At 37.6% G+C, this 13,583-nt stretch overlaps 3 protein-coding genes across 4 annotated transcripts; 1 reads left to right on the top strand and 2 right to left on the bottom strand.

The window, feature by feature from the left end:
- Positions 1 to 448: 448 nt before the first annotated feature.
- LOC121744676 lies at positions 449 to 1,008 on the bottom strand. Its single transcript, XM_042138261.1, has 2 exons — positions 953 to 1,008; positions 449 to 884 (listed from the first exon to the last, which is right to left on the bottom strand). The coding sequence occupies exons 1-2, from the start codon at positions 1,006 to 1,008 to the stop codon at positions 449 to 451; spliced, it is 492 nt and encodes a 163-aa protein (XP_041994195.1).
- A 4,045-nt stretch (positions 1,009 to 5,053) lies between these two features.
- On the top strand, positions 5,054 to 6,436 carry LOC121742942 (40S ribosomal protein S25-2). Its single transcript, XM_042136089.1, has 4 exons — positions 5,054 to 5,198; positions 5,297 to 5,371; positions 5,487 to 5,621; positions 6,151 to 6,436. The coding sequence occupies exons 1-4, from the start codon at positions 5,196 to 5,198 to the stop codon at positions 6,262 to 6,264; spliced, it is 327 nt and encodes a 108-aa protein (XP_041992023.1). The 5' UTR covers positions 5,054 to 5,195; the 3' UTR covers positions 6,265 to 6,436.
- A 670-nt stretch (positions 6,437 to 7,106) lies between these two features.
- LOC121744376 lies at positions 7,107 to 12,023 on the bottom strand. 2 transcript variants are annotated; one of them, XM_042137893.1, is made up of 4 exons: positions 11,572 to 12,023; positions 9,912 to 11,185; positions 9,594 to 9,619; positions 7,107 to 8,133 (listed from the first exon to the last, which is right to left on the bottom strand). In XM_042137893.1, exons 2-4 carry the CDS (start codon positions 11,161 to 11,163, stop codon positions 7,432 to 7,434), a joined length of 1,980 nt encoding a protein of 659 aa, XP_041993827.1. In that variant the 5' UTR covers positions 11,164 to 11,185; positions 11,572 to 12,023; the 3' UTR covers positions 7,107 to 7,431. The 2 variants fall into 2 exon arrangements, with proteins under 2 accessions (XP_041993827.1, XP_041993828.1); XM_042137894.1 differs by having other exon boundaries at positions 9,912 to 11,181.
- Between the last annotated feature and the right edge of the window lie 1,560 nt (positions 12,024 to 13,583).

Below are 13,583 nucleotides of genomic sequence, written 5' to 3'. Positions count from 1 at the left end.
AATTTTGAAATAATTTTAATGATCTGTTATTTAATTTTTTTAACAAGTACAAGAGACATTAGACATCCAAAATTTGATTAAACTCTGTGAATTATAGATGATTCTCTTTTATGGGTTTATTATGGTTATAAAATTGTTTGCAATAGCGAAATTATATGGAGTATTTGACTAAACTCGGTGAATTATAGAAAATTAAGTTTAAAATATTAGTGAATCAATGATGTTCGATTTGATAAACTTCATAAACATTTGTAATATTCATTGTCATTAACATGTGGAACATACATGGAATATACACTCCAACTTCACCTAGATTAAATATGATGAATTTGTGATCCCAATCCATCTACATATATATATACACATGTATTTTCATGGTCAAACAGTATTTACCTATTTTAATCCACTAAAGGGTCAAAAAATCCCTTCAAAAAAAAGATTTCAAATTTCAATCTGCTTCCCTCAAAAACCTCTGCTGCCGGGCGATAAACGCCTCCACCGTTCGCCGGAACTCTTCGTTACTCATCTCCTCCGCCTTCCGCCGGCTCCGGCAGTCCTCCGTCTTGCTTCGCGTCAGCTCGCGGCGGCGCTTGCCGCCATGCACCACCAGCTTCTCGGAGCTGCTCCTGCACATATTCTTCGTAGAAATCACTCTGCAATCATTGAAAACCTTCTTCTCCTCATTCCTCCGGCATTTCTCGACGTACTCGTCGTAGAAATCGGCGATGGCCTCCCCATCCCTTGCCGAAAATCCGCCCGATTTGAAAAACAGGATAAGGACGATCGCGTTTCCGACGAGGAAAACGAATCGGGGACTGATCAGAGCGGCGGAGATTTCTCGGACATACTCCACTGATAGATTCAGCGGCAGCGCCGTGGAAAACCTAGTGACGACGATCGCGACGACGAGAAGCTCCGAAACAAAGTCGTGATTCGCTCAACGCGGCGATACCTTGAAATCGCGTTTGATTTCTCCATTTTTATGTTCTCGAACTTGATTGAATCCATTTCTCTACAGATTATAATTGGATTTCTTCGCTTATTTTTGTCTTCTAATGAGTGATCTATTTGGATTAGGGATAAATGAATTGCTTTTTTTGTGAGTAATGGGAAAATGGGGTGAGTGGTGATATTTATAGGGAGAGGAAAATAAATGAGTGTGTAGAATTTGTTTCTTTATCTTCTGAATTTACTTTAATCAGTTGGTAGTGGTTTTGATTATTTTTCCTACTTTTACTTTTGCTTCATGCATGGTGGGTCTACCTCTAGTTTTGTGTAGTGCTCGTTTTGATTATGGAAAAACTTGCTTTGGTATATAAATTCGAATTTAATTTGTATTATTTTTTATATTAATATCTACATGTCATAAAATGAAGCATTGTTATAACTTATATAGATAAAAATTTCTATTAGTAATATAATTGCATATAGAAACAAATTGTCTTATCTACATAAAATAATCTTGTTTTTTATTTTGAGTTGTCCTTCGGAATTTATCTCTATCTATTTATGATTAAATAACAATATTCGAATCACTTTTCTTTTGATTTATTTTTTACTTTACAGAATTTCCATAAAATTTGTGTCATTCAATACCAATTAAGATATTTTTTATAGACAAAAGTAGCCTAAAGAAACATAATATACATTTATCTAGATATCTTTCAAGTCCTAGATGGATAGGCTCAAAACTATATTCTAATTGTCCAAGTGTACATATTAATGATTCCTTGATTATCACTATGTTTAACGCGCTCGAAACTGATCATTTATTTCCTATGTTTCATCCATGGATACATGTGATGATCTTGAGATTGAAATATTACATTATTAACTAATGAGGTAAAGTAATTTATAAGAAAATTTTAATATATTTGATTGAAATGTTGTAGAGAACGAAAAATAAGTCCATGACCATCAGTCACATGCCAATGATACATGATTTCAACATTTTTTTATATTAAATGGAGTATATTATTGTAAAGAAAAAGAAATTTTACTACAATAAGCTTCCGATTGATTGCGACAGATCCAATAATTGGTTTTAATTATGTAATTGACACATTATAGTGATGACTGATAAAGACTGGGGAGATCCTATAAATTGCCACGTTCATGGTTCATGTGCTAAATCAAATTTTTTATATTAAGATTTGCATTCCGAAAGTAGACTTTTACTTCTTCTTTTTTTTACTTTTAGTTAAAGTAGAGCCAACGATTAAAAAAATGATTATTGATGTTGAGTTAAGTTTAAGAAAATGTTACTACTAGTATAAGTTTATAACGACCTCAAACTATTTACCACCGCCATTAAATTATAAAGTTCAATAAGGGTTTTTAATAGAGTATAGAAATTATAATTTGTTTAGCCATTTCATCAGTTTAATTGAATATATATTGCTAAAATCATTATTCCTATTCGATTATATATATTGATAAGTAAATCATATACAATTATTTTGGAAGCTGATGTTTTTTTTTACTCACCGATGTACAAGGATTACTAATGTTAATTTTGGTCTTCAAGTAGTGATGATCAATCTAGATCTCATGCACTTGATTAAATAAATACTAGTAATAAATTTTAATACATATCTATGAAAATATCCACTTAAGCAAAATAAAAAACTGTTCATTTTGGGATGAATGGACAAAACTGCCTTGTAAATCAAATTATTGATAAAAATGTAAAATTCAAAGTAGTAAATAAACTTCAGAGAAATAATAATACATCAAAATTCAAGTTGTTCATGCATATTATCTTGTGAGTTGTATATTGTAGGAGTATGTGTCCAAAATTGTTGACCATTATTAGTTGTGGGTCTAACTGTGAGTTTTCAGCAAAAGAAGAGGAGATACGTGGCAATTTCTTACTTAGTAAGGAAGAAAATATCTTCACAATTGGTTCTATAAATAATAAATCTAGGATCCAATTATTATACTATGAAATAGATAATGATTGGCCCGTGATCATTTTTAAATGAAAAATATCTATTCCCGCGACTATAGGATCAAGAATGGGAAGATTAGCATATTAGTAGTTCATTTCTTATTTTAGATACTACTATAAAATAGTACTACTCCACTCCGTAGTAGTAATTTGTATAGGTATAATCATGCTAATGATTTAAACTAACATATGGAGTACTCTACTTACCAAAGGCATTGATTTAACAACTGATAATCATGTTTAATGAAATTCAATTGTTCCAATCAACACCAATATAAGCGTCATCAACGATGAGACACATGCCCGTCAAGTTGGGCTGCGATGGGGGAAGGGTCGTGTTTCGGCTCGCTTCCCGTTCCGTTACTAATATATATACATAGTGTAGTCAATGAACAATCCAATTTTCAACTGTCTTATCTAGATCAAAGTATCAATTTAACCTAAGAGCATCCACAGTGGGCCGGACGATAGTCCGCCCATCGTCCCGCCCGATGCATCGTGTGGGCTATCGTCAGCCACTGTAGCCATGCGGACGATGCCCGATGCATCGTCCGCGCCCTATACATCGTCCGCGGACGATGGCGTCAGAACACGCATCGTCTACGGTATCGTCCGCCCACTGCGGGTCACGCGGACGATACCACACGTTTTCCTTTTTAAAAATTTTTTTTTTCAAAATTTTTATCTATTTAAACCCCCATTTCTCTTCCATTTCCCACACCAACAATTCTCTCCCATCTCTCACTTTCCCCACACACCAATATTTCACTCTCAATCTTTCTCACTAAAAAAAATTAGACCCGACGACGACTGGGGTACCTCAGAGGGCATTACTCGGGCCTTGACTCGGATCTTATTCGATTGCGTTCATGAGGCTGCGGCGGAATGCTTGGCCGAAATGGAACGCGAAGCGGCGGAGCAGGCCCAGGCGGTGCAGATCCCACGTCCGATTCGACGTCGGTCGTTTGTCCACCGCGAGCACGGCGTAGCTCACCTACCTCTGTTCGCAGACTATTTTGACGAGCAACCACGGTGGGGCCGGCGCGGTTCTGGTACAAGGACGTCATCGCCGATGTCATGTATGCGTGCATCATCTTGCATAACATGATAGTCGAACACGAAGGTGACGAGTCACCGATTGGGGCGATGATGAAGGTGGATCTAGCTCCAGCACGGCGGCCCCGCCCCACGTTCGAGGATTACCGATGGGCTTCAATGAGGTTCTATCTAGACATGCCTCAATGCGCAACCAACAAGAACATGCTCAGCTCATGAACGACATGATTGAAGAAGTTTGGGACCATAACCGCTGTTGAGAATTTGTAGTTTTTTTATTTCGTAGTGTAATGTTTGAATTTTAATGAAATGAAGCTTTTTTTTTCAATTTTTGTAGTGTTTTAAATATTCAAATAAATAAAATACTTAGGGCGGACTATAGGGCGACTTATAGGGTATCCCACTGCAGGTGGAAGGGTAGGAGGATGAAATGCTGATGTGGCGGAGCATAGGGCGCTCCATTGTGGATGCCCTAACATATTAGTCGAGGGGTGGTGTGGGTCCGTCATGTTGGGCCATGAATGCGAATGTTTCGACTCACTTCATTGTTCCGTTTCGCCCAACTACCCAAAACACCAAGGCCCAAGTGTCATGGTCAAGATATACTATCTAATGCATTATCATGTAACATTTCTTTACATGTACAATTATACATGGTCCAAACTTTTCTTATGAAAAAATAGCACAAATGATAAGATTAGTATATTTTTGCATATGAATTTGTTGTCCGAACTGACACTTTTATATTTTGTATAGATCTTGAACGGCTCATGAGCTTGCCAATTTTTTTAACTGTTTTATCTAATTCAAAATGTCAATTTAATCTGACAGATCAAAAGGGCAAACTGGGCTAATAAAATAGCCCTAAACCACAATCCAAAAAGAATGGTTGGGCTCGCACTTCTATCTGATTGTGTTCCTTTGACTCTTTAAGAGTCTTCAACTCATAATTTTGGCGGTAAAGAAAAGCCCATGTAGCCCATTAAGCAATGTTAGAAATAATGGCTGGTAAAGAAAAACCCATTAAAGTATAGGAATAATGGGTTGGTAAAGGGAAACCCATTAAGCCGTGTTGGAAACGAAGTGATGGTTTTGGTGCTACAAATAGTAGTAAAACCCTAACCTTTTCCCCCATAGCGAAATCCGCACTCGCCTCTCGTCAATAATCCGCCGCGGAACAACCTCAGCCATGGTACGTCTCCGCCGCTCTCAACCTCGCTCCTCTCTCACCTGCACTGAATTTCGTTCGCGCCGATCACTAATTCAGTCTTTTATTTGTGAGATTTGCAGGCGCCGAAGAAGGATAAGGCTCCCCCGCCGTCATCGAAGCCAGCGAAGTCCGGCGGAGGCAAGCAAAAGAAGAAGGTAATAGCCAATCTAATCGACGTGTTCGTTTGAATGCTAATTTGATTTGGTATGACTTCGTTTGGAATGGATATCTGATTTGGTGCCATTGTTGTGGCAATTGTAATTAATGCAGAAGTGGAGCAAGGGAAAGCAAAAGGAAAAGGTGAACAACATGGTTTTGTTCGACAAGGGTACGTACGACAAGCTGCTGACGGAGGCCCCCAAGTACAAGCTCATCACCCCCTCCGTTCTCTCAGATCGTCTCAGGGTAATTAATTCATATCGTTTATATGCCTAGTAGATTAGATCAGTATGTTCTTGTTGACTTTTTTGCTTGATAATGGTAGAATAGATCAGTATCTCTGATATGGAAGGGTACTTTTGTGATTTTGTATTAATATGTAATTAGTTAGAAATTAAAGTTTTCTAGTATTTGTTGGTTTGTTGTTAATCATGCCTGTTAGCTATCTGCCATCCATAACATCTGAAGATTTTTCAAGCCACATTTACTGGAATGCCATAGCATATCTTGTTAATTGCTTAATTGATAGGTTAGGCCAATCGAATTGATTGTATCTGATCCAAATTCATTAAGGAAGGCATATTTAATCACTTGATTATGATTTTACCATGAGGATATATTCTGATTGCTTTTTATACAATGCTTTCTGTTTCTTTTTTCTTTTTGGTTTAATGTTTTCAATGTAGGTTTAACTGATGTACCACAGTTATTGCTATCTTTTCTAGATGGTTGGATTATCTTTATTGATTACTTGCTGCTATTGTTGATGCAACAGATTAGTGGATCCCTTGCAAGGAAGGCCATCAGAGAATTGATGGCAAGAGGTTTGATCAGAATGGTCTCTGCTCATGCAAGCCAGCAGATTTACACCAGGGCAACCAACACCTAGGTGTAGTGTCATGGCATCAGATGGCTTTTGTCCAATTAGATTTCTGTTTCGTTTTATGCTGTGTTTTGAACTCGGAAAGAGATATTAAGCTTGGAGAGTCTATTGTTTACTTAATGTTACTGAGCATAGAATTGTTGAATTCTTTCAGAGTGATGTTTCTCATTTGCTGTTATTTCATGTTTTTGGTATTGCTCCCCCTCCTATGCGGGTGTGGGATTTTCTATATTTATATTGAATGGTTAATTTAATTTGATATTGATTAATAACTCTATTGTGTCATGTGAAATTGTAATCATGTTGAATTATTATTGGATCATTCTCTTATTTTTATTACTCCCTTTTCCCTAGTTATCCTTAATTGGATAAGGAATAAAGTATAAAAGAGAATAATTTTTTATTTGATTAACTTGCGTCAACTCCTTTTTGTAAGGTTAATTGGATAAAGAATAAACTGGAAAAGAGAATAATTTTTTTTGCCAAAAATAAAGTAAAGATTGGACTATTTCGTGTTAACTCTGGGTAATGACAATTGAACTTGAATAGGACTCAATTTTATCAGAGAGTAATTCTTATCGCTTGATAACTTTCATTATTTAGTAACATAGCTACTCAACAGACCCATCATATTGCTATCGTGTTTGAATGAAGTAAGTGGGTTTTGTGTATTGATTTATTGGGTCGTATCGTTATTGTGTAAACACAACAATGACCTGACTCGTCACTCCCTCATCGCATGTCTTTAACAGTCTCATAAAACTATGCCAATGTATCAAACTCCATGTTCAGTCTCTCTGTATAAGATACGGTACGATGCAATACAATGTGGGAGAGAGAGACCAAGCTTAATAAGCAAAATCTCTTATTAGTAAAACCATATGTTTCAAGTCTAAACAGCAATGAGGCAAGTCTCACAATTACCTCTCCATTTTGATACAACCACATTGCTCATCAATCCTCCCATACATAAGTGTAATTCACGTGCTAAAGAAGACTGACTCCACTTAGTTGAGATGCATACTTACAACTTGAGGAAGAGGCAGCAGAAATGCATTCCAATGACCATTGGTAGTCAAGAAACAATGCTGTGTTTAGCTGCTGTCATCACTCCTTTTGATCGAAGGAACCAAGTAGATAGACCTCCAAGAAGCAAACGTGGTTGGCATCCTTCTAGGTAGTGTTTGTCTTCCAAACAGTCAAAGAACCCCTCTTCTGTATCTCGCACGAATGTAAACCAGCCATAGACTTCCCCATCACTGCTATAGCTGCAATGCTAGGGAACTGCTTCTTTTGGAGGTCATCCGCTGATGATTTCAGAACTTGTGGCTCACAAACTACTCGTGTTTCAGGTTTCTCTTGGGGAGCTTGCGACCCGTTACAGAGCCACCTTTTTATCCAAACATGTGAAAGCAACAGCTCCTTGCTCTTACTTGGTAGGTTCGGTGACAAGGGCTCATCTTCCTTTAAGGAGTTTCCACTTCCACCGGACAACAGTATTTCTTTCCCATGGTGCTCTTTTGGAGTTGGCTCTGAGCTGACGATGCCTTTGTTAATTATACTTCTGAAAAAAGCTCTCTTTTTTTCATGAGATAAACTTTCAGCCAAGTTCAAGGTCTTTGTGCCTCGACTAGAGCAATCGGACGAGTTCCTGAGACGTTTGACCCATCTGGAACTTGGAGTAGATTTCGGTTCAGGCTGCTCTGCTTGGAACAGTGGCATGTCCATCTCCAAACTCTGAGTTCTTGAGGGAGTAGGGACGTCCTCTGATGAACTTGCAACTGGCGGTAGCCCAGAGCTTGCCCAGCGACGTCGAAGCTCTCTTGAGGAAGCAGCATTGACCCATGGTGATAGGTTATTGTCAGATTTGGGAATCTGGAAATTCATCCATAATGTTAATTTGCACCACATGTAACTGTATATACAAGACTTAAAAAAATAGGATAGAAAGAATATTTGGATTGGAGTAGAAACATGTCTAAGAAAAAAACAAGAACTAAACTTGCAGAAAGCCAGAGCAAAGCTATTTCTGTTTCAAGCTCATATGCGGAAGATGCATTAATCAATGTATGAGTTAAACTACCAATAAATTTGGTCTTCAAACCCATACAAAAAAGGATTGGGACTCTTCTACATATTAAACACCGAAAATGCGTTTGTTTCCCAATTTTAAACAAAATACATCACCACGTTTGTCATCATATTGATTTTTTTCAGTTTCAAACTTTCAAACCAAGACATTAATTTAACTGAAGCAGAACCTATATTCTCAACTAATGTATATGATCACTAATAATTTACATATTAGGGTGGTGTTCGGTTTGCAAGATAAAATAATATCAAAATGTGATCTAGGATTGAGTTGTCGGATTATTTTAGTCAGGGGGGTTTGGCTATCTCATGATTATCCATCTACGATTGAGTTATCTCATGAACCAAACGCACTATATATTTAATCCCGGGATATAATCTTGCAATATACTAAATCACCAGATAGGCAGATAATAAATTTTCTCTGATCCTGTAAGGCAACTTACAAATTATAACCTTACTCTAGAACAGGTAAGTGCAAGTCAAGACCACATGCTAGGCAATAAAGAATCTAGCTTACTAGACGTGGTGAGGGTATTATCACACACTCACCTACACCTTATCATTCAACAATATTTTTAGTCACCAGGTAAAACGACAACCATAGAATCTTATGCTACAAAGGTAATAAAGGTGGCATTGAGGATGAGCTGAGCTGAGCTGAGCTGGTGCAGGGAGAGAATAGAAATCATTGATCATTCAATTCATGCAAGATAATCACCCCCTTACAGAATTTTTAATTAGCAGTGATTAACATACTACCAGGATACTCTAGCAACAACTGAAATTAGGACTGTCGACTATATCACATAGTATTCAACAACCAAAAGAAAGCACTATAATTTGTTCTCCAAAAGTAAACAAGAGTCACAGGAAGACACAAATTTCCCCTCATCAGTTGTTTTGACAGGAACACATGAATTATTCAAATTGTCTGTGCTATTCAGAACTTAGAGTGGCTGGGAGTATATCCTACACCAGTATCAAGTTGAATCAGTGAGAATTACGAATATATGCATTGAAAAATCCCCATGATTGACTGCTGGCCGATGATCTAGTGTTCTAAGAAGTAGAGCTCTCCAGGATTGAACACCGAAAATGCAAATATCACAGAATTTCAGAACAATAGACATGCTGCAAAATAGGCATAAAATAGTTCACTGGATGAAAGATTAATCTAAACTAGGTAATTTATGCTGGAGAGTTAAAATGCACTACAAAAAATTCTTTATTGCAAATATTACCTTGGTTGACTGCATAGAATTCACACCTACAGCAAGGAAAAGAGAAACGGCTTAATAAAAAGACTGTATTCTCAAAATGTAAAACAACTTTCTTAAATATATGATGCTACATTCAAATACCACATCAACTTTCAGACATGATTATAAACAGCAATGGTGTATATGCGCCTTCTGAATGTTACTGTATATGTCAAAAGTTCAAAACATAATTATAATAACCTACACTGATTGAAAATAATAACATTAATAATAAGGTTACTTACAAACAAAATATAAACAATTAGAGTAAATCTTGAGACAAAAAGTGTGAATACGTACCGGAATTCGGTCTCTCCTCCTTAAAATTGTCCACAACCAAGGTGTCTGTTTCAGCTGATGATTCATTCTTTGAAGCAGCCTTAGAAGTTCCAACACCAATATCCCCAACATTTCCATGCCCTTCACTGTTGGATGAACTAATTGGTTGAAGCTTCACCCCGCTATTCGCTTGATCAGGGAATGGATCATTAGATGAGTTTCCATTAATTGGAGCAATTAACCTTCTAAAAGCACCAGTTTCTTCAGATACATTGACATCATTCTCTTTTGTGATTAACAGACTGCGGGTTGTCTGAGAAAAGATAGGAAAACCTTCAGGTGTGGCTTCTATAGAGTCCACAGTAGTGCATATTCTCATTGTCGCATGAACACCGCTTTGAAGATTCTGGAATGGGTAGCAGTCATAGCGTGCCGCCTTCTGTTCATTCTTCTCTGGAGCAATGCATTGGTTTGAAGGAAATGAGGTAATATGCTGCATCCTTTGGAACCAGCCTTGACCAGGTTTCAACCTATGCTGGTTATCCCAAATTACATCTGCTGGCTGAGAGTGCTTCTGGCTGTGTTCTTGCCCGATTATATCTGGAACTTGAGTATTGGGAACAATGGCAGGTCTGCTTATAGACGGTCCCATAACAGCTTTCCCTTTGTCTAACTTGTATCTTTCAACGTCATGATATGGCGATGTATGTGTTGGAGGTCCAACAAATCTTTCCTGAGAAGGAGTTGAAGTAGAAGAACTTCTTTCATTGACAGAGACATGTGATTTCAACCACTCAACAGGTTTCTTCGAAACGCCTTCACTGATGAAACGATACTCTCTTGAGGATTTTCCCTCTGCAGCTAGAGCTCCGGAAGATAACTGAACTCCACCCTTACAGCTACTAGCTTCGTCATAGCCAAGGCTGTGATCAATGCTTAGCCTTCTTGCATCGTCAGGGTTGCCATTTTTTATTTTAGCACTGCAAGATTCCCCAGCACCCAATCCTTTTGAACTAATTCTACAACTTTCAGCATCACCCCCCATTGTTCGAGGATACCTGGCAGACCTAGAAGCCTCCATTTTCATATGATCGCCCCTAGATAAAAGGTCGGTATCCTTACCACCAGAAGCACCGTCATCTCGGTGTTGATCTTTCGTTGCATTACTTGGCGTCCTCATCCAATGAGCCATCCAACCAGGCTGATAAGATTGCATAGTTTCCCTACTCTTCCCTGTGCTATCATTCATTGACTGCATAACTTGTTTAGACATGCTCGCAAGGACGTACTTCTACCTTCAGATTTCCATCAAAAGAAAATGAATGAACAAAAAGAAACTCAAAAGCCCTAACAAAAATTCACCAAAACTAACAGTAATATGCAAGAACAAAGGAAAGCTTATGATCTTTATTCATCATAATACATAAGTACAACAGAAATTTCAATTTCCACATTAAACACTAAAACCCTACTTCAGTTTGAACTAGAAGAAACACAAATCCAAGACCAGATGTTCAAAATTAAAGTGAGAGGAATAGAGATAAACAAACATACAATCCATTCACCACAAAAAATTTCCTCCACAACACATACATAGCTTTCAAAACAGGTTATACTCGCAAAATTATTCAGAGTAGCATAAAAATCTGAAACAAAATAGTAGACGACTGCTGAATTTTACCTCTGTTCTCACTTAATTCTCAAGATACAACACCGAAAAATCAGAAAGCATTGAAGTCCGGGGAGAGAGCTAGAAATTGAAGTGAGAAAACGTAGTTGTTGATCAAAAAGCTACAAACAAGAAGAAGAAATAAAGCAAATTGTGTGGCTCTGAGGCTGGGTGAATATACGTACGCATGTGCGTGTTAATATGTGTGGTGAAGTACTAGTATAGCTGCAGTGAAAGAGAGAGAAAGAAAATTCTTCTGTTCTCTTTTTCTTTTTCGACAGAGAGGGAGAGGGAGGGGGAGAGAGAGAGAGAGAGAGAGAGAGAGAGAGAGAGAGAGTGAGAGGGAGTGATGAATGAAGGAGGAAAAAGGGGAGCGAAATTGGAGCCAGCATATACCCAAAGCGGTTTTTGCCAACGGCTTGGACGAGAGAAGAGGAGAGCCTCAGCCGAGCCGTTTAAGGAATAACGCATCCTATCCTATGATAAAGGCGGTTTTGTCCGGCAACAATCGCTTGGTCGTTTAACCTACACGTCGCTCGGTTTAGGAGCCAATCCGGCTTCTCCACGTTACCATTAATGTGGGGTGGATTTTAAGATTTTTGTTCAGATTAGACCCTTTGTCTGAGAATACCTCATTTTGCTGACATTCATGTAGTGTATTCAATCCTTATATTCTAGAAATAGGCTATTTCGAGACAGGCTGCATGAGCAAAGCAAAAGAGTGATGGAGGAAAAAAAGTTAAAATATTACTAGTATATGGCGGTGGAGGTCTTAAATGATAAAGTAACGTATAAGTAGAAAATATTTCTATAAATAAATCTGAATTATTTTAATAGGATGAATGAAGAAGGAAATTTGGTATATTTCTATAAAAGGAAAAAGTATTTTATAAAATTCCATATTACAGTAAATATTTTAGTTTTAATTATTGGTATTGAGTATTTCATCCCATTAGGCCAATTCTTATGAAGCAAATCATTTTGACACATGGTTCAAATCATTTTTTATGCCGAGAAACTTAGAATAGCTAAATTTTCATTTTTGTGCACAAAGGTTGTATCGCTCATGTTTGTATGACTTGAAACATTCGGATGGTAACATATAAATATATATATCGACACTTAAAGCCATTCTTGGGATGACAGTGTAGTGAGGATTTGAGGATAAGAATGGAATGAAATGAAATTTTATTTGCATTTTTAAATTATTTCATCTTTATTCCATTGTACCAAAAAATCATATTTCATTCCATTGCTTCATTTCATATAAAAATAGTCTTATAAATTAGATAAAGATGCTCATAAGTCAAATACAAATCTCAACATAATTCCACCTCTTAATGTCTTCAGTCATAACTTATAGTACCACATGTTGATTATATGGGCTGATTTATTGGTGGACTATTATTGTTGGGCCTGAGATTTATTTTGGCCCAGATAATGGTGCGGGCTTGTGTTTGCCCTAGCCCAAACCCCGGATGATATACCCCCTTCTCTCCTCTCTGCCGTTTCACTTCATTCGACCCTCTCATTTTTCTCTCACTCTCTCTCTCGCGTCTGTTTGAGTTTCCCTTGGTTTTCTTCTATGATGATGATTCTCTGGTGTTTCACTACGATTTATCACAGATATTTGAGTGACTAACCGTGTGTGTGGGTGAGGATAAGCAACTGGTTCGGTTGCTTGAGTTCTAGAGAAGTTAAGGTTTCTTGTTGAGAGGTTTTCTGTGTGAGTGGTTCCGAGATTGGATAGATCCGGTATAGTGGAGTGGTTTGGGGTTGTAATCTGTGGTGTGTGAAGAGTTTCACGGTTGGATTCAACGTTGCTCTCTTGGATCGTGGTTTTGGTGAATAGATCTGTACTATTAGCGGGTGGCTGAGCCATAGCTACAAGATCTATGCGATTCCTTTGATTTCTCTCTTTTACCCGCATTATTTGTTGAGATCCGAGAGGATCTTCTATTGTGTTACTAGTGTGCGGGGGTTTCGGTTGTTCTTGGAGCTTCAGGTCCAGGAGTGTTGTGGTC

Source organism: Salvia splendens, chromosome 8 (assembly GCF_004379255.2).
Source record: "Salvia splendens isolate huo1 chromosome 8, SspV2, whole genome shotgun sequence".
Lineage (NCBI taxonomy): Eukaryota > Viridiplantae > Streptophyta > Magnoliopsida > Lamiales > Lamiaceae > Salvia > Salvia splendens.
Note: the sequence above shows the minus strand (reverse complement) of the source record. Positions and strands in the feature narration are given on the sequence as shown.

What these genes read in the sequence shown, in the direction of transcription:
- LOC121744676 (XM_042138261.1), bottom strand. Translation starts at nt 1,008, where the DNA reads ATGGATTCAATCAAGTTCGAGAACATAAAAATGGAGAAATCAAACGCG. An exon ending in AAATCAAACGCGATTTCAAG is followed by an intron (nt 885 to 952) that starts GTATCGCCGCGT and finishes CGTCGTCACTAG; the next exon opens with GTTTTCCACGGCGCTGCCGC.
- LOC121742942 (XM_042136089.1), top strand. An exon ending in GAGGCAAGCAAAAGAAGAAG is followed by an intron (nt 5,372 to 5,486) that starts GTAATAGCCAAT and finishes TAATTAATGCAG; the next exon opens with AAGTGGAGCAAGGGAAAGCA. An exon ending in TTCTCTCAGATCGTCTCAGG is followed by an intron (nt 5,622 to 6,150) that starts GTAATTAATTCA and finishes TTGATGCAACAG; the next exon opens with ATTAGTGGATCCCTTGCAAG.
- LOC121744376 (XM_042137893.1), bottom strand. Translation starts at nt 11,163, where the DNA reads ATGTCTAAACAAGTTATGCAGTCAATGAATGATAGCACAGGGAAGAGT. An exon ending in GGAGGAGAGACCGAATTCCG is followed by an intron (nt 9,620 to 9,911) that starts GTACGTATTCAC and finishes TCCTTGCTGTAG; the next exon opens with GTGTGAATTCTATGCAGTCA. An exon ending in ATTCTATGCAGTCAACCAAG is followed by an intron (nt 8,134 to 9,593) that starts GTAATATTTGCA and finishes ATGAATTTCCAG; the next exon opens with ATTCCCAAATCTGACAATAA.